At 35.6% G+C, this 20571-nt stretch overlaps 1 protein-coding gene across 2 annotated transcripts in view; it reads left to right on the top strand.

Moving 5' to 3' along the window:
• LOC106082352 (neuropeptide-like 1) overlaps positions 1–18970 on the top strand; it is a 59052-nt gene extending 40082 nt beyond the window's left edge. The window contains exon 6 of one of the 2 annotated variants that reach the window (XM_013244803.2): positions 16633–18970. In XM_013244803.2, the coding sequence (XP_013100257.1) occupies positions 16633–16950 (318 nt within the window). In that variant the 3' untranslated portion in view covers positions 16951–18970. The remainder of the gene's footprint in view (positions 1–16632) is intronic. The other variant, XM_013244804.2, reaches the window with a different exon arrangement.
• Positions 18971–20571: the final 1601 nt, after the last annotated feature.

The following is a 20571-nucleotide window of genomic DNA, read 5'->3' as shown; positions in this document are numbered from 1 at the left end:
AAGGCCAGAGAAGGACGGTCTAGCACTACATATTAAGGGGCAGCACATAAATATATTTTTTAGAAAAAGAAAGGGAGTGCTAGGGCAAAAAAATGCTCCAGGGAAGTGTAAGTTGTAGCAAATTAAGGACCAGCAAAAGCTTGCAATAAGAATTGTAGGGCATTAGAGGAAACTTTCTTGAGGATCCATAAATTATATTTTAATTTAATTTTCATAAGAAATTTCATTAAAATGTTGTCTTTATAGGAAACTAGCTGAACCGGGCCCGCTCCGCCGCGCCTTCTTTTACTAGAAATAACTATTTTCGACAATTAAAGAGCTTTTAGTGAAATAACACGCTATGAAAATAGAATATATGCATCGCTTGACTAACAGTATAACAATCTGAATGCCTTTATCTGAATGCCATATGATCTGCATTGGTCTGTGGATACGCTCGGTGGTTTTAGGGTCATCTAAGTTTAGATGTTGGACGTACTCCATTCTTAAAGACTTTATTTGAGCCTGATTTTCTCATGGGGAATTTGGCAGTGGGAGCCCCAAATTTCAATGATTGGAAGATACGTTTGTCCGATCTAGGGGTTTTTTTCTGGGGTGAGGTGGTCTCCCAGAAACTTGGCCCTAACAAAAATATCAACACCGTGCTCTTCTCTCAAATACTATTTATTTAAACCCCATATTGCCATTAGTTTCAGCGAAGTTTATAGGATGAGGCGTCCCCCAAACATTTGGCCCCAAAACTAGTTATCATATTAATTTTCTAATCTCAAATACCTTTCATTTGAGCCACTTTGGGGGGTGTTTTGGGGAAGGTCACACATTTAATATCAGATTCGTGTTCTACTCCCATATGAGCCTCATATTGCGATGGGCAGTAAATAATTCCTGTTTGTGGCGTGTTTTGGAAAAGGGGTAGACCCCTACAAAATTTGATATCAATTTAGTGCTCTACTATCCAATACCTTTCATTTGAGCTCCACATTGATATGGCCGGAAAATATGCCTGATTTAGTGGTGTTTTTAGAGCGCCCAACAAGCCGATTACTGGTTTAGGTGTATGTCCATAATGGCATGGGGCGGATTAATATCTGCACCCTCTTTTCAACCAAACGTAACCTAGTGTTGTTTTAGGGTATGTGGTGGTCGCCCAAATGCTTAGCCTTGAAAATGTATTAGCATTTGAACACCATATTGCCATTGGCCTCGAAATTTGATATCAAATTAGTTTTTGAATCTTAAATACCTTTCGTTTAAACCCCTTAATGCAAAAGTCAGCAAATATGTCCAGTTTGGGCTATGGGCCCTAACAGCTATCAATATCGAGCTCCACTGTCTTGAAAACCCAAATTGTCTTGGTAAGCAAATACGTGGTCTACTCCCAAATAACTTTCATTAGAGCCCCATATTTCCATATTCGGTAAACATGACCGGTTTGGGGGTGTTTTGAGGGATGGCCGGCCACTCAGTGACATGGCCTTGCAAATCTATATCAGATTCATGCTCTACTCTAAAATACCTCTCATTTGAGCGCGATATTGCAATGGTCAGAAAATACTTCTTATTTGGGTGGTGTTATGGGGATGGTGTGGCCCCGTTGACACTTTTTTCCGAATATTTTTGTCAAATTCGTGCTTTACTCCCAAATACCTTTCATTTGAGGCCCAAATTTGTAAATTTGGCCGTAATTTGTCCACTTGCTCCCACATCAGAATATCAGATTCGTATTCTACACTCAAATTCCCATATGGTCAGTAAATAATTCCTGTCTGAGGGGTGTTTTGGGGAAGAGTGGACCCCCAGAAATTTTATCCCACATTTGGATATCAGATTTGTATTCTACTCGCAAATACCTTTCATTTGAGTCCTATATTGCCATTATCGGTAAATTTAGATTTAGCGGTGTTTTGGGGGTTGGGGAGATCCCCCAAGCACTTGGTCCCACATTTGGATATCAGATTTGTATTCTACTCGCAAATACCTTTAATTTGAGACTCATATTGCCATGATAGGTAAATATGTCCAATTGAGGGATGTTTTGGGGTTGGGGTGGTCCCCCAAACACTTGATCTCACATTTGGATATAAGATTAGTATTCTACTCGCAAATACCTTTCATTTAAGTTTCATATTGTCGTTATTCGTCAATAAATATATTCTGCGGGTTTTAGGGGTGGGGCGGCCCCTCTAGTTACCCCATCCGAAATTTGGATACTAAACTTTTAGGTTACCATTAGAAAGCACAGAAAATTTCGCTTAAATAGCAACACCAATCTCCGCGATCTGGCGTTTCTAAAAGTTGGAGTAAGGGGAGGGTTCGCCCCCCTCTTCAGATATAAAAAAATGTAGTACTATTTTCACCAAGGGATCATTATGCACCATCAGTAAAAATGTTCAGCCGTTTTTGAGTCTATAAGGAACACACAAACAAACAAACCGTCAAACAAAAAAAACCGACCAACAAACACAAATTGATTTTTATACCCTCCACCATACGATGGGGTTATACTATTTTCGTCATTCTGTTTGTAACACCTCGAAATATTCGTCTAAGACCCCATAATGTATATATAGTCTTGATCGACATGACATTTTATGTCGATCTAGCCATGTCCGTCCGTCTGTCCGTCCGTCTGTCCGTCCGTCTGTCCGTCCGTCTGTCTGTCGAAAGCACGCTAACTTTCGAAGGAGTAAAGCTAGCCGTTTAAAATTTTGCACAAATACTTTTTATTAGTGTAGGTCGGTTGGGATTGTAAATGGGCTATATCGGTCCATGTTTTGATATAGCTGCCATATAAACCGATCTTGGGTCTTGACTTCTTGAGCCTCTAGAGGGCGCAATTCTCACCTGATTTGACTGAAATTTTGCACGTGGAGTTTTGGCATCACTTCCAAAAACTGTGTTAAGTATGGTCTAAATCGGTAAATAACCTGATATAGCTGCCATAAAAACCGATCTGAGGTTTTGACTTCTTCAGCTTTTAGGGCGCACAATTCTTATCCGATTTGGCTTTAATTTTGCACGTGGTGTTTTGGTATTACTTCCAACAACTGTGTTAAGTATGATTCAAATCGGTTTATAACCTGGTATAGCTGTCATATAAAACGATCTTGGATCTTGACTTCTTGAGCCGCTGGAGGACACAATTCTCATCCGATTTGGCTGAAATTTTGCATGAGATGTTTTGTTATGGCTTCCAATAACTGTACTTAGTATGGCGTAAATCGGTACATTGCCTGATATAGCTGCCATATAAACCGATCTGGGATCTAGACTTCTTTAGCCTCTAGAGGGCGCAATTCTTATCCGTTTTGGCAGAAATGTCTACAACGGCTACTCTCATGACTTTCAACAATATGGTCTGAATCGATCTATAGCTTGATACAGCTCCCATATAAACCGATCTACCGATTTTGCTTCCTGAGCCCCTACAAGGCTCAATTTTTATGCGAAAGGACTGAAATGTTACCTAATGACTTCTACAATGTTCAGCATTCAATTCATTAATGGTCCGAATCGGACTATAACTTGATATAGCTTCAATACCATAAAGTTCTTATTCATTATTCTTTGCCTAAAAAGAGATACCAAAGAACTCGACAAATGCGATCCATGGTATAGGGTATATAAGATTCGGCCGACCGAACTTAGCACGCTCTTTTTTGCTATATATATATAAGATTTTGCTGGAATTTTGTGTTTAGAGAAAATTTCACCTAAATCTTATCCTTGAAGGAAATCTCAATAAAATTTTATAGAAGTTTTTCCTTTATCTTTTGAGGAAATACAGTGGTGACGATAAGTCTACATACTATTTCGTAAAAGCTAGCAACGTAAGCTGGCAATTACATAAGTAGGATATGATTTTACCCAATAAAGTTTAGCTAATTACAAAACATGTGGCCATGCTGACCAATGTTGGCAGTATTCATTTTTTGGCAGCCAACTTTTTCCATAAAAAAATTCGTTTATAAAACTTTCATTTTTGTGTTAAATTTTCTGTGCCATTGTATTTCTGAAATTTTGTTTTTAATTGAATTTTCGTCTATCTTGAATATTTCATTAAAGTTTTGTTCTTCGAAGAAATTTTTAAAAATGTCTGTCTTTAGAGAAATTTCATCTTTGTTGGATTATCAAAAGGAAAGCTATGTTATCTCTTTAATGCCATAATAATTTTTCAAGACGATAAATATTTTTAGCTTGGCAGGAGTTTAGCCTTTTAACTCAAGTATTCATTCAAGCTAAATTTAATATTTAAAACATTGTCCTATTACTAGCAATTACGTCTTAAACTTATTCAAGAGTTGAATTTAGTAGCAACACTCCGGTGCGTACGTTTCCACTTTAACTTCGATTCGTTCACATTGTACGATTGTAGAGACGCATGACTTTCTTTCTTAGGCTGTTTTGCATAAAAGCCTTAAGCATAGCAAAATTTCTAGGTTGACAATTTACGTTAATTATGTAAGATGTAAGTGGGTGATGTATGTACTAGACAAGCAGCATGACATAGACACTCAACACCCCACACTCTCACTTTCAAAAACAAAACAAAAAAAAAAGAAAAGAGGTTTCCGCTTCAGTACCTCCCCAGCTAAGGGGGTGGTGTAAGGGCACGCGAATTTAGGATGTGCTTTTCATTGTGGAATGATTCAACACCAAGTAAACACGTACACACACACACACACTCGATGCAAAAAAATAAAAATTTTTGTGAATGTACCTTGTAGTGCTTGCATGTTGAGTTTCAAATTCCATACAATCTGGAATCTGAACAGGATGACAACAACAAATCTCTCCAAATCTTTCAATAACAAAGTTCTTATCGTTGCGAGATGTTTAGAAGGCGAATGAGGCTAGTGTGCCTTATAAATCTATAAAAAGGGAAAACTTACAAAGCTCTGAATTTATCGAGTTGCCAAAAAGTATAAAAGATTCAAGTACATATTTTCCCTATGAACGTAAAAGTGTGCATGTGTGAATGATGTATGTGTGTGTGTGTGTGTGCATGCGTTTTTAAACAGGATATGTGCGATAAAGCTGTTGCAAAACATCGTCAACAGCAGGACTACAGCATTGTTCATTTAAATGGGCCTACGAGTAGCAGACACACACGCAAGCACTAATACACATACTGGCAAAGGCATTTTGAGCAGCAAGAGAAAGCTTGAATGGTGCCTTATGTCGTTCATGACTATGCTCTGGCTCTAACGAGTACAACACCCACACAAAATCACAAAATCCCACCATGATGCTAGGTTGAGTTGGTATTTGTGTTACATTGCCTGAGTGTGGTAGCATATCAAAAAGTCGTTGCTTTCTTCCTGTGGCTTTGTCTGGCAATCTGTACCTTGTTTGATTTGCATTCGTTTCTGCAAATGTAAATAAGTGTGGGGGGGGGGGGGGTAAGTGTGTAAGTGTTCGTGTGTGTGTGTGTGTGTGCGTGTGCAAAAGTCTAAAATGTTAACAATTCTTATTTCCGCTGTGTAAATTATATTTTCTTTCTTCAGTGCCTTTTGTTCGCATTTATTTTGTACTTCTTCCGCCGCTTTGTTTGCCTTACGAATTGTGTACTTTATTATATCACCATAATAACCTTTTTTTACCCCATATTCTATCCTATCGTCTCCTGCCGCTCTCTACTCATCCGGGTCTCTGCTGGGGCAGAAAGGTGTTCGTCTCATTGTCCTGTGTCGCTTCTGTTTATTTAATTTCCGTAGCTTATTTTAACACTACCCTTGGCTACAGTGACCGGTGAGCGTAATCGCTATCAAGTGAGAGTGGGCCATGGCTATGCCCCATCTGCTGTTGGCCATATCGATTTGTCAAAAGTATTTGCAGCATACCCCATGTAATGCCTACATCAGATGATGATGAAATACGCTTTGCTGGCCTGCGGCACTCTACGCAGGGTAGAGTGCTTTTGCATGTCCGCTATGATTTGTGCAGCCCAAGCGCACACAACAACGAAAGAAAGAAAAAAACACAAAAGGAAAACAATGTCCTTTAAGGCAGTTTCTACTGCGTGATGTGATGCCTTAACTTGTCTCAACTTAGAAAAATTAAATTCATTTTTGTCACAAACTTTGCCATTGCCAACAGCGTTGTGTGCTGTGCGAATCTTCTTGTCCTGTTCCTCTATGGCATTGTCATTCTGGTTTTGTTTCACTTAAGAAATGAATAAAATAATATTTTGTTTTTTCTCTGTTTGAAAGAAGAGTACGTACCTCTTCCCTGCTGTACTTGAGGTTTTGCGCGGTGGTTGCGGTTGTGTCACCGCAAATTGTTTCCCAAGTGAAACTTTTCAAAGTGTGGTTTTTATGATGGCAGTGGAACGTCATTAAGATTCTTGCATGCGTAAAATGTTGTTCACAACAAGACTTAAACATGGAATTCTGTCTAAAAGCTGTTACATTTAAATGATTTTTACTAAAGAGTTACATTAACTCTCGACAAAGAGGGTGGGATTTGTATGCCTAATGGCTTTCACCATAAGGTTGTGTGGGTCATAATTCTTTTGATGCATTAACATTTTTCTTTTGTTTTAAATTTAATTTTTATGTTTAATTTGCTCCTTAAAGTGTTTGCAATTTTAAGAGTGCCAAAAAAAAGGAAGCTTTGAATGTGTGGCATATTTGCTTAATTTCACAAAAAAAAACTATTTGACTTTAGAAAAAATGCCATTGAAATTTTGTCTTCGGCGAAAATTACTCTGAAATTTTGTCTTTAACCCATTAACGACGAATGGACAGAAAAATACCCAAGAGTAGAGCTGTCTTAGAAAAATGCTAGCTCGAGTTAGGAAAGAGGAATCCTAATGAAATTTAGATTGGGGTAAGTTAGACGAATGAAACATGTAAAAAAAATATTCCCGTCTTGTGAGGTCAATTTGCTTGTCGAAAGTCGGCAATTTTTCCCAGCTCAAGAAATAAAACCATATGTTTTTTTAAAATTTTTAACAGCGAGATTTCCGGAAAACTTTTTAGTATGCTGTTACAGTTGATGGGTTCTATATTAAAAAATAAATTTATGGCGATAAGCCTACTACTTTTGACAGGGGGTGCGATTTTATGCCAAAGTCATTAAAATCCCCTTTTCTTCGGTAAATAGTCATAAAATAAATGAAAAAGATTTTTTTTTAATGTAAAAACACTGCGGCTTAGAAAGTAAAAAGATTTTTTTAAAAATTTTCTTTTTTTCCAAAAAAAAAATATTTTTGTTAAAAAAGTTTTAAAAAGTTAATACGTCAATATAAGCTGTCAAAATAATGAATATATTGGGTTGCCCAAAAAGTAATTGCGGATTTTTCATATAGTCGGCGTTAACAAATTTTTTCACAGCTTGTGACTCTGTAATTGCATTCTTTCTTCTGTCAGTTATCAGCTGTAACTTGTAGCTTGCTTTAGAAAAAAAGTGTAAAAAAAGTATATTTGATTAAAGTTCATTCTAAGTATTATTAAAAATGCATTTACTTTCTTTTAAAAAATCCGCAATTACTTTTTGGGCAACCCAATATAAAATTTCATCAAAATCAAGGCAATCGAGTGTCAGTCGTTAATGGGTTAAAGAAAATTTCATAAAATTTTGTCTTTTTGATGTAATAAAAATGTTGCTTTTAGGGAAAATTTCGTTGAAATTTGGTCTTTGGGGCCTATTTTACAGAATTTTTGTTTCTGCAGAAAATGTCTGTAAAATTTGACTTTCACAAAAAATTTCACAGAAAATTGGTATTTAATAAATTTTTTTAACGAATTTTTGTCATTAAAATGTTGGCTTTGCAGGAATTTTTATAAAATTTTCTTCAGAAATATTTTATTAAAATATTGTTGTGAAAAAATATTTAACTAAAATTTTTTAAAAACCCATTAACGCCTGACTCTCGATTCCCTTGCCCAATTTTGATGAATATCGTATTTTCCTTATTTAAAGCATTTTTATTGACGTAGTACTATGTAGGGATTGCAAATGGGCCATATCGGTTCAGATTTGGATATAGCTCCCATATAAACCGATCTCCCGATTTGACTTCTTGACCTCTGGAAATCGCAGTTTTTGTCGGATTTGGCTGAAATTTTGCGTGTGTTCTGTTATAACTTCCAACGACTGTGCCAAGTACGGTTTGAATCGGTCTATAACCTGATATAGCTCCCATATAAACCAATCATCAGATTTGACTTCTTGAGCCCCTGGAAGCCACAAATTTGACATTTTGCACATAGTGTTTCCTTATGACAGCCAACAACTGTGCCAATTAAGGTTCAAATCGGTCAAGAACCTGATAGTCTTAATTTTCATCCGATTTGGCTGAAATTTTGCACGTAGTGTTTTGTTATAACTTCCAACAACTGTGCCAAATATGGTTCAAATCGGTCTATAACCTATAATAGCTGCCATATAAATCGATCTGGGATATTAAATTATTGAGCCTCTAGAAGGCGCAATTATTATCCGATTTGGTTGAAATTTTGTACAACTGCTTCTTTCATGATTTTCAACAAACGTGTCATATATGGTCTATGGTCGTTCTATAGCCTGATACAGCTCCCTATAAACTGATCTCCCCATTTTACTTTTTGAGCCCCTAAATGGGGCAATTCTCATTCGACGTGGCTGAAACTGTACACAATGACCTCTACTATGGTCTCCAACATTTAGTTCAATTATGGTCCGAATCGGACTCGCAATTGAATTAGACCTGCATAACTATTCACAACTAGTAGCATGGAACACTGCTTTATAAACGTTCAAATTGCTTTGCTTCTGTTAAAAATCTTACCTTCCCCTGGACTACTCATAAATTATTCACCACACTAAACGTCTTATTTCTACAAACCCTACAACTTTGCTATCAACCAGCACACAGCCTTAGCTGATGCTAAAATGAATACTGTGGGGAGTAGCGAGACTTGCACCATTTGTATTCAACAGAGCAGCTGAGATTATGATGGACAAGAACCAAATTGATGGCGAACATAATTGTGACTTTACAACTTATGTTGGTAGGGTGGATTATTGTGAATTGTCAATGATCACATTATTCGGCAGGCTATCCAAATAATGGGATGGTTTATTTTAGTACTTTAGTGTGAAGTACAAACATCGAATTTTTGAATTAGTCATTATATTATTTTTGTGTTGATTAAAACTTAAGCTCGAGGCCAAAGTAAAGTTAATTTTTCCCAAAATCGTCTTTATTTATTTATAGTGACCCACATAAGTATTCGTTCTTCTGTTTTCTACAAATATATTAGATTTTTTGTAAGCCTATTAACATTATTTTTAAAAATTATTTTTAAAAATATTTTTGTTCGAGATGCGTAAGGCAGTCTAAAAAGAAGCGAACTATGCGAAAAAATAATTTAAAAAAATAACTTCATTGTATTATTTTTAAGGATTAATAGAAGAAAAAAACAAAATCTTGCTCTCAAGAGTATTGATCGGTAAATTTGTCACTAAATTAGGAGTATATATTGATCACATTGAGTACTTTGTATGGTAATCCTTATTGGAACAGATGGCCTCCAATAGTTTTTGTTTTGTCCCATTATTTCTGCAGCACTTGTTTAATGGTTGACCTAGATGAAATTCGGAGTTATCCAATCTGGGATTCCTATAGGCTTGCCAGGTCCTCAGAGCAAGAAGTCGGGAAACTAAATCTTAAAAACAAAACCAAAGTAAAAATTCGGTTTTTATTAATAAATAGAGAAAGAGCGCGAAAGATTTCAGCCTGGTCGAATCTTACATTCCTTCCTCCACAGATCGAATTTCTCAAATACGTTGAACAAACTGTGGTAGGCAAATCAGGCGATTACATATAGGCTACATATCCTGTTATAAACCGATTTAGGACATACTTCCCGTGGTTTATGGATTAATTGTCTAAAAATTTATCACTTTCACTACTTTGTCAAATGGGATATCGGTTCTTGGATGTTTAGTCATAGCAAAGCCCCATGTCTTAAATTTCAACAATATCGGATAATTATAGCGTCGTTATGGAGCTAAAGATAGTCAGATAGGGATATCGTTTTATATGGGAGCTATTTCAAATTTGGGCCATTTAAAATCCAAACCGACTTACACTAAGAAGAGGAATTCGTGCAAAATTTCAAGTGCCTAGCTTAATCCCTGAAGTTAACACGCTTTCGAGAAACAGACGGACGGACAGGCATCTCTAAATTCACATGACATACCATTACTATTAAGAATATATATAATTTGCAGGTCTTAGACCATTATTTGTATGTTTTAAAATTTAAGACAGAACCATAAGCATAAAAAGGGGTGAGCTAAGCACCACCCAGATTTGAAATAGGTTTATTTGACATATTACCTTCACAGGGCTGTCAAAGAGTTCTTTTTTAAGGCTTCATAAACTTTTGTGAATAAGGCCGTCTATATTTAAAATTTTCAAAGCTGCACTTAAAACATATAAATTACGGCTACTCATTAAACTTGCCAAGATTTGTTTGCTGGCAATATTTTTGGAAAGTTTCTTTTATTTATTTAATGAGGAATAGTTAAAAGCATTTTATTTTAAAACAACATTTATGCTTATTTCAACACTTGTGTAAAATCACACTTTTGAACAATTATGATTTTTTTCTCCTTATAAATCTAATTTCGTTTAGTAATGTGTAAATACGCAAATCTGTATTACACCATTCACAAGTGGATTATTCGGTGATATTATTTTAATATCCGTATTTAAAAATCCATTACGGAAAAGTTTTGTTGTATTTTCCCACGCCATTTCGTTGTTTGTTTGTTTACATTTAACTTCTACTTACAATGCCATTTAGATACTGCTGAGGTTTCATGACGTCATTTGACATCCTTCGACAAATGAATGAAAAGAGAAAGGTAAATCAAATCACTTTCTCTGACACAAACGCAATGCCGCAGGCATGTGGGATGTAAAAAAAACAACCGAAAGCTAGAACTTAGCGAGCCCGCACTTTTAATTCCGCAAAACAAGCAACAAATGTACATAAACACTCATGTAAAGGACTTTAGTACTTTATTTTTCTTTTTTTTTTCAATGCATGGGTTTTAATATATTTCTTGATTTTGCTTATTTTTAAGACTTTTCATAAGGCGATGACATTCTGCGACCGAACTCTTTGACAATTTAGTAGCAGGTAGAGATTTTTTATGCAAAGTCATATTATGCTTTAATTTATTGTAGAGTGATGATGAGTTGTATGCAGCGATGTCTAGAAATACTTGGATATTATTGTCTGAATCTTAAAATCACTAACTTTTTATCACCCGATTCGTTCGCCAATTCTTCGAAATCCCGTTTTTAAATTAGCTGATCAGCATTTATGCTTAACCACCATAAACTTACTGGAAACTAAGTGAAAGAATTAATAGTTGTGATTAATGTTAGTACTATATAGTGCAGTGCAATGAAATTTGTTTGAAAATGACATCTATCTAGGCCAACGAAGTTCTGGATAAACTACCAGTGTAGGTAGGTGTAGGTAGATATGTAGAACATCTGTCGTCAGGATTGCCATGATATTTTTTCCACAGATAAGTGCGGCCACGTGAAGAAATACTTCTATTGCCAATGACGAAATAAACTCAAAACAAATTATTTATGAAATTACTTCCTAAAATTTTAATAAATTTTACAAATACAGTACAGTTGGGGTAGAGTGGACACTTGGTCGAGTGAACGCCTTTTTCGTACGAACACCTATTTTCTTTTCTTGTTCCAGAAGAAGGACCGCCTAAGAAAAAATCATAATTTTGCTCAAATTTCGATACTTCTCTTTCGGCAAAAATATTTGTGAAAGTAAAAAGCAAATATGTATAACAGATTTTGAATAATTCACTCAACAATAGTAAATTTTTTTTTATTAAAATCAATGTTATAAACCTTATTTCACTGGGTTAAGTGAACTTTCTGAATAAAGTGTACAGTCCTGGCAATAATTAGTTCACTCTATCCCGACACTAGAGTATTTTCACTTTTTTCCTCGTATTGTTTTGACAGGTTGGCGTTAGCTCATGGCAAAAAAATGGACCTGAACTGGAAATTTTTTTGCGTTTTAGATTTGTTCTTCACGGGTTTGTCTATCTAGTACTAAAATAAAACACAGCAAATGTCGCAACTCATTGTGATTGTGCATCACATGGTTGTCGTCTTGGCTATTCTGAATGGTCAATTATCAAGTTGTTCGGTTGGACATCGAAGGTGGTAAATAATAATCCGTAATGAAATCTCTCAAATTTTGTAAGTGGTTTATATGTCGAAATATGAAAAAGGCGTTTTTACGTTAACTGAGTCACACAAAAGAAAAAATATACCTAATTTGTAAAATAAAAATCACGATATTTTTTATAACTAAGAAAGCAATAGCATATTAGCTATTAGTTAAAGAGAATTCCAAAAATTTTAAATCCTAAAATTTCCATATTTAAAATATCCATCTCATATCATTTTCCTTAATAATTTTCTTTTCTGATCAATTTCGCACTTTTTAAAGTACAAGTCCTATGTCAATAGTTCTCGTCCCAAGTTACATAGTAATCAATATCATCGTTCACCAAGCAAATTTTTCATTGAAATTTTATCAGCTGCGTTGAAAAATCCATTACACAGGATTTATTTATTATTCCACGCCATTTTGTTATTGGTTAACATTTAACTTCTCATACCACTTGAGTTAACACCGTTAGAGCATTTTGACGTCATATCTCTCCTTCGACGGATGGATCAAAGAGAATGGTAAATTGTAGTACTCTATCACACACACACTCAGCTGTCACGAACATATCAAAAAACATTGGTAAAGCAAACCTCCGCGACCAACGCACTTTTGTTTCTGCAAAAACTACGACTCTTATAGCAAATAATGGAAAAAAAATATAACGCTGAACTTGAAAGCACTTAAATTTTCTTTCATTTCACGCAATTCGTGATGTTTTGCTATTTTAAATTGCAAAAATTATGACGACAGTTGCGTCCAGCGCTTTAATAATTGAGTAATTGATGAAGCAGCAGGCGGAGAGAAAAGCTCTATGGCCCAAATTTATTTTTAATTGGTGATTACATGAAGCGGCGTGTAGAACATTTCTTACAATTGTATTACCATTGCCATAAACCAAACTCATTGTGACTGTATAACAGCTAGTGCCATGTTGGCTATTGTGAATGTATAATGATCTTATTGTAGTTTATACAATGCTATTACACATTAAAAGTGTTTAAACCGCTAATATAATATAAGATAAACTGTATAAATTTTTAGTTCAACAATCAATGGATAGTTATCGATATCAGGCTAACAACGTACTGAAATACTTTACATTAATTGGCCATTACAGTACATTGGTTACATTACATTGGAATTACCGCATATGTGAACGCAAACGTTTAAGTCGATCATAATTTATAAAAAAATTGGCATTAAAATGTTTATAAAAGTGGTATAAACACGTATGCGGTAATTCGGGCCCTGATTATCTCAAAGCCGTACTTCTCATTTTTCATTATTTTCTTTATCTCCTCGGGTGTACAGGACTTTGTGGGAATTGATGTCATCCACTTTGTCTTTTCACCATTTACTGCTAGACGCACTTTCGTTTATTCCCTTCAAAGCCTGCAATTTCTTCTATTGTACATCTGACTGATGTCGTCGGCATATGTTATGTGGGTAGCACATGTTCTCTTGTGAGTGGTGTGTATATTTATTCCCACCTACATCTCAATCTTCTCCGTGATAGGCTGTCTCTCTGTCTAAAACCTCGTTTGGTATTGAATGGTTCAGAGGGATTCTTTTTATATTAACTGAGGAGCGTGTATCACTAATCGTCATCCTGCAAAGTCGTCTCAGTTTTGCAGATATATTAAACTCAGACATGGTTTAAAATACCTTTGAAGGTATAGGGCTGTCAAAGGGTGCTTTTTAGTCATCGAAAAGATGGTAGGCTTTGATTTGTCCTTCTCCGGTCTTTTCCAGGATTTGGCGCAGTGTGTATATCTGGCCTATGCTGGATTTACCAGCTCTAAAGCCGCATTGATTAGGCCCAATTATCTCACTCGCACAGCCCTTTCTATACCCTCCACCATAGGATGGGGGGTATACTAATTTCGTCATTCCGTCTGTAACATATCGAAGGAATAAAGCTAGGCACTTGAAATTTTGCACGAATGCTTCATATTAGTGTAGATGGTTTGGGAGTGTTAATTGGCTATATGGGTCTATGTTTTGATATAGCTGCCATAAACCGATCCTGGAACTTGACTTCTTGAGCTTCTAGAGGCACAGTTCTTATCTGATTTGTATGAAATTTAGCATTAAGTGTTTTGTTAAAACTTTCAACAACTGCACCATGTATGGTTCAAATCGGTTCATAACCTGATATAGCTCCCATTTAAAACGATTTCGTATATTGAATTATTGAGCCGCCAGAGGGCGCAATTTTTATCCGATTTGTCTTAATTTCGCATGAAGTGTTTTGTTTTAACTTCCAACTTCTGTTACATCTACTGTTCCATTCTTTAGCCTCTAGAGGCCGCAATTCTTATCCGATTTGGCAGAATTTTGCAAGAAGTGTTTTTTACAACTTTCAACAACCAAGTATGGTCCAAATCTGCTTGAGCCGATAGAGGGCGCATTTAATATCCGATTGGCTGAAATTTTGTATGAAGTGTTTTGTTTTAACTCTCAACAACTTTTTCATGTACTATTCCATTCTTGAGCTTCTATAGGGCACAATTTTTATCCGATTTGGCATGAAGTGAAGCGAATTTTACATGAAGTGTTTTATTTTAACTTTCAACAACTGTACCAAGTATGGTCTAAATGGGTTCATAACCTGATATAGCTCCCATATAAACCCATCTTGGATTTGGACTTCTTGAACCTCTAGAGGGCGTTATTGTTACCCGATTTGGCAGAAATTTTTCTGGAAGTGTTTTGTTGTAACTTTCAACAACTGCGCCAAGTATGGTTTAAAGCGGTTCAAAATCTGCTATAGCTCCCATAAAACCCGATCTCCTTATTATACTTCATATCCGATTTGGCTTAAATTGCACAATCACTTCCACTTTGGTCTCCAACATCCAGACTAAGTATGGCCCTAATCGGTTGATAACTTGTTATAGCTTCAACTGCATAACAATTCTTATCAATTGTCCTTTTTTTGCTCATAAAGAGATATCGTGCAAAGAACTTGACAGATGCAATTCTTGGTGGATATAAAAGATTCGGCCCTGCCGAATTTATCATGATTTTACTTGTTTCCATTTCCATATTTTTCTTGCAGAAGAGATGTTTCTGGTGCTGCTAACTACCATGTTCTTTGTCTCTATCCATTTTTGGAAGTTTCTTCGTGTACGCTTCATTTACCCAACAGTCGGCCAAAGATATTTCTCGTGGAGCCTTTCCCAAACTATCGCACTTCACGTATGGCAGAAATGTCTGCCGTTTACTTTGCTTGTACATCCGCTAGTGCGTCTACTATACCCTCTCTATAAAGAGTTCGGATATTCCAGGTGCAGATACACAAGTCATGGTCCTTAAAACCTTTGCGGGTGTCGTCAACATAGGGGGAATCCATGTCCCCCCGTTTTTTTCAAATTTCTTCAAGTTTTTCGGGTGTCGTTTTACGGGTGAACCCGCGAAACGTTTTAGTTCACTACTTTTAACGGATGTTGAAAAAAATAAATCGAAACCGTTGCTTGGTCTCCAACATCAACGAGTCAAAATAGAACAGGACTATGATTATAAACACAGTAACGCCTAATGGATAGAAAAATACATAGAAACAGCGGAACGATTTGAAACAATTTTTTTTTTATTATTCTGCGGTTCCACCCTAATTTAGCTTTAAATTGAAATTTTTCTGTGTCTGCTAATCTTGTTTTGTACTTTTTATTTATTTATTTTTTTTCCTCTGAAATGGTCCAAATGAACTTGTTTGGTAAATTATTTATATATTAAATGTCGGGAAAATTGCTTGAAGGCTAGAATTGCAAATTGAAATTATATTTTTTTTGGTTTTTCTTTTTAAGCAAAACTGCTACTAATGTGTGTGTGTGTGTGTGTCAGCCTGCCAGGCTTCCTGACTGTCTGTCTGTCTGCCTATGTGTGCCTGAGAGTGTGATTTGTGCATATGCATGTGGTGCTACTGACTATAACTGAGTTCTACTGTGCCTGTATCCGTATCCGTATGATTTCGTATTTATATTTGCATAATGTAGTAGTAGCGGTGTCCGTATTTGTAACTGAAATATATCTCTTTTTGCTCGTATGTATGTGCGTGTGTGTGTGTGCGTAAGGTTGTACATATTAATAGTAGTCTGAGAGTGTACTTGCTTTTGCCCTTTTTAGAGAAGAGCGGAAACAGAGACAACACAACATTCCATATGAATTGTAATGTGTATGTGTGTGTGTGTATGTGTGCGTATACAACAGATTTAATTAGTTTTTGTGTAAACGTTAATTTAAACTGTGCTATTCTTGTATCTCTGCATGATGAAGCGACTAAACGATGCCAATTAATTAACATTCTCCTTATTGTTATTCATTACCTCTACTGCTCGTCGCTAACGTGCAACGTTGTGCTGCTGCTGCTGCTGTTGGCATCAACTTCCGCTTTTTTTGTGGTTACCCAAAGGTCGAGTACTACCCCCCACCAGAGCGACTGCGTCAACCAATCGCAGCCGTTTGTAAACGCTGTTTCTTCCCCTACCGGCCGATGGTGAATTGGGGTGCCGCCGGAATGCGTGGTCGCTGGCCCTTGTACATGCAATCAATGGAACACCACAGAAGCATCAACACCAATGACCTACCATCCGCCTACTATCCACGCCACCTCCGACGTCAGGCAGCCGTGTCTGCGCCCTTCCATTCCTGGGGCACGCCACCTCGTATAACGGCCATGAATCGCCGCAGTTTTCGACGCAATGATCTTAACAATCTAACACGATACTAGAACACAAACAAAAAATCCAAAAAGCCCCCCTTCCCTACCCTTTACTCCCACAACCGCCCCCTCCAAACATAATTATATTCCATATATATATATACATAGAGACAAGAAAGCAAGCAAACAAGTTTATAAAAACAAAAAACACCTTAAAAAAACAACAACAACAACAAATCAATTAATTAAAATTATACACAGACAACAACAAGAACAATTAAAGACATACATGCGAACTTGAAATGAGGAGTAGGAAGAGTCACCCAGAAAGGATAAGACAAGTAAAACAAACCTATATCAATATTTAACCATATCTTAATTAAATATTAATTAATAACAACATATCTGGACAATAATATCATATACGAACATAATCACTGACACTGACACCGACACCGACACCTATACACATAGAAACCACTGATTTATGATTTGTGTAGGTATTGCTGCCTCCACACCACCAAAAATTGTGTATCCCTTCAAATGGTCTGCTCTCAGAATATAGAAAAATAAGTAGAAAAGCAGTGAGCCCTTACTGGCAGGGGGCGGGAGGGGGGCCTAATAAAACAAAGAAGGACAATACTTCAGTCTTGTTCATGTTGTTTATAACAACACTTCAGTGTCTTTCTTCCTCAATCTGCTTTATTGGTTCTTAGCCTTAATCAAGCATCTTGAGCTTATGCAGGGACAGCTAATCAATCTTTCGTAGTTTCTTTTTGGAGAGAAAGGAAAACAATTTCCTCGATGTGTACCTCTATGAGTGTTTGCTAACACAACAACAGCATAATTAATGTTTCAATCTCATTCAAACTTCCTTAGTAAACATTTATTGCATGATTGACTATCCCCACCCCCACCCACTGCTCTGAGATATAGGGTTTCACTGTTTTTGCTAGAGTTTTGAATGAATTAAATGTTTGCAGTTTGTCCTCTTTCTCTTTTTTTAATGTGCCAGGTTTCTCAAGTCCTCACAGCAGCATTGTTTACAAAACTTGACAATAATTTTAAGAAGAAAGAAAAATCAAAAAAAAAAATATATATAAAGAAGACAATAAAATGTTGCTCATGCAATCTCGCTGAAACCCCCTAAAAATTAAAAAAAAAATTATTATAACTTACAAAAAAAAAAAGGAATTAAAAGAAAATACGAAAACTACAATTATTATAATTATTAAAGAAATTTTGAATGTATTGCATATGAGTAAAGAAATTCCCAATATTTTCAAAAAGTATTAGGTACTGCTTAGTAACAAGGACAATAATTTTAGTATTATTACAACAAACAAGAAAACGCAGAATAATTTGCAAGGACAATAAATAACTACCAAAACAAAAAGGAAAACAAAAAGAAAAATTTTACAGATCCCTCTTCCCCAAAAAGGGGGATCGTACATTTAAGCTTTGTAGAAGTTTTAAAGGAAACAGAAGAAGGATGACAATAACAAAAAAACATAATAACTACCTTATTACATGTAATAATCCTTATATATTTACATGCATACAATAAACAACAAGAAAGTATATAGTATATGTATATTTACATTGAAACTCTTGCTCCCTTTAAACTTTTATGATATTTTTGTTTGTTGTTTTTACCAACGTCTCTCCACCTATGCTATGATATGAGATGTTCATTTTACTCTCTATCAACTTTTGAAACTCCTAATATTCGGTTGTCAATGTTTTCCTTTTTATTTTTTTAATCAACATCTGTGTTTTTAAATTTCCATTCATATCATTATATGTGCAAACAATCTTTCTTATATATACCGCCTATTATTATTATGATTACTATTATACAACATTATATAAAATATATTAACACTATTAAAGATACAATTTAAAAAAACAATATAATAATTGTAAGTCTGAAGTTGTCAATACGAAAATCTAAAAAAAAAAAAATACAAGTAATAGAAACTATAAAACAAGTCTATTAACCAATTACTGAGATGAGACAATAAGTATGTAATGTACATTTATTTAAATAAACTCAATGTCAATGTTTCAATTAATATAACAATTCAAATGCTGATGTGTTTCATTGAGTGGGGGAGGAAGAAAACAATACAACCAACTTGTCATCAAAATGGAAACAATAAACCGCAGATCTTTTTAAACAACGATGGTAAATCTCTTGTTCCCAAAGCATAAGCACATAAACATATCCGAAGAAAAAGAGAGTGGAAAATCCCGTTTCCTATAGAAACATTTGACGTTCTACGTTGTTAGTAACATGTATCAATCAACCCCACATTCAAAACAGTTTTCTGTTTTGTATACTAAAAAATTTGTTTACTTACTTTAAAGATTTGAGCCAAAGATTAAGAACTCAATTTAAAGTAAAATAAGATACTTTTGAGTCATTTCAGATTTATTCAACAATCGAAATTTAATATTTTGCTTCCTTGGCTAGAAATCTATACAGAAACTATTCAAAAAGAGACAAACTTTTCACATATCAATGAGTCTGATTCAAGTTTAAGCTCAACGATACGAGGCCTCCTTTTTATAGCCGAGTCCAAACGGCCACACCTCTTTTAAAAAGAAGTTTTTACAATGCATAGTACCTCACAAATGTCACCAGCATTAGGAGGGGAAAATTACCAGCCTATAAAAGGAGCATTTTTCATCCAATTTCCAAGAAATTTCAAACAGCAAGCTTTAGAAAAATGCAAATGCAAATTTTGCCCATGAACATTCCACTAAGGAACAGGGGCAAACTTGTCATATATCAATGAGTGCCGTCCGATTCAAGTTTTTAAGCTCAATGATAAGGGGCCTCCTTTTTATAGCCGAGTCCGAACGGCGTGTCGCAGTGCGACACCTCTTTGGAGAGAAGTTTTGCATGGCATAGTACATGGCCAGCATTAGGAGGGGAAAACCACCGCTGAACATTTTTTCTGATGGTCTTGCCAGGATTCGAACCCCGGCGTTCAGCGTTATAGGCGGACATGCTAACCTCTGCACTACGGTGGCCTCCAAGTAAGATTTGGTGCCCCCTTACAACTTTTTGTTGAATATCGTGCAGATCGGACCATATTTGGATATAGCTGTCATTTAGATCGATTTCCTGATATAAATTATTGAGCCTATAAAAGGAGCATTATTCATCCGATTTCGATGAAATTTGACACAGTGAGTTTTGATAGACCTCTAAACGTTTTTGTTGAATATCATCCAGATTGGACCATATTTGGATAAAGACGATATCAAAAAAAAGTATAGAGGTCTGTAAAACCCCACAATAATCCACATCGAGAGATCGGTCTGTATGCAGCTATATCCAAAAATTCATTGTTTCAAATTTCATCAAAAACGGATGAAAAATACTCCTTTTATAGGCTCAATGCTCTATATCGGGAAATCGGTCTATATGTTAAATGAAACTTTATATTTGTCACAAACCCTTGCAAGAATTTATCGCAAAAAACGCGTACTATTATCGTAAACAAAGTGAAACGTTTTTCATAAAAGAAGTTCAGTTGCCGAAAATGTTCTTTATTTGAAACGAATAAGGTGGGGAATTCGGATTTGATTTCTATATAAAATATCATCAAAGTCCAAATTTGAATATAGATTTATAGAACTCAATATCTACTGCAGCACTGTGTAACCGAAAAATTAATT

This window comes from Stomoxys calcitrans, chromosome 5 (genome assembly GCF_963082655.1).
Source record: "Stomoxys calcitrans chromosome 5, idStoCalc2.1, whole genome shotgun sequence".
NCBI lineage: Eukaryota > Metazoa > Arthropoda > Insecta > Diptera > Muscidae > Stomoxys > Stomoxys calcitrans.
This window is presented reverse-complemented; position numbering and strand designations above follow the sequence as displayed.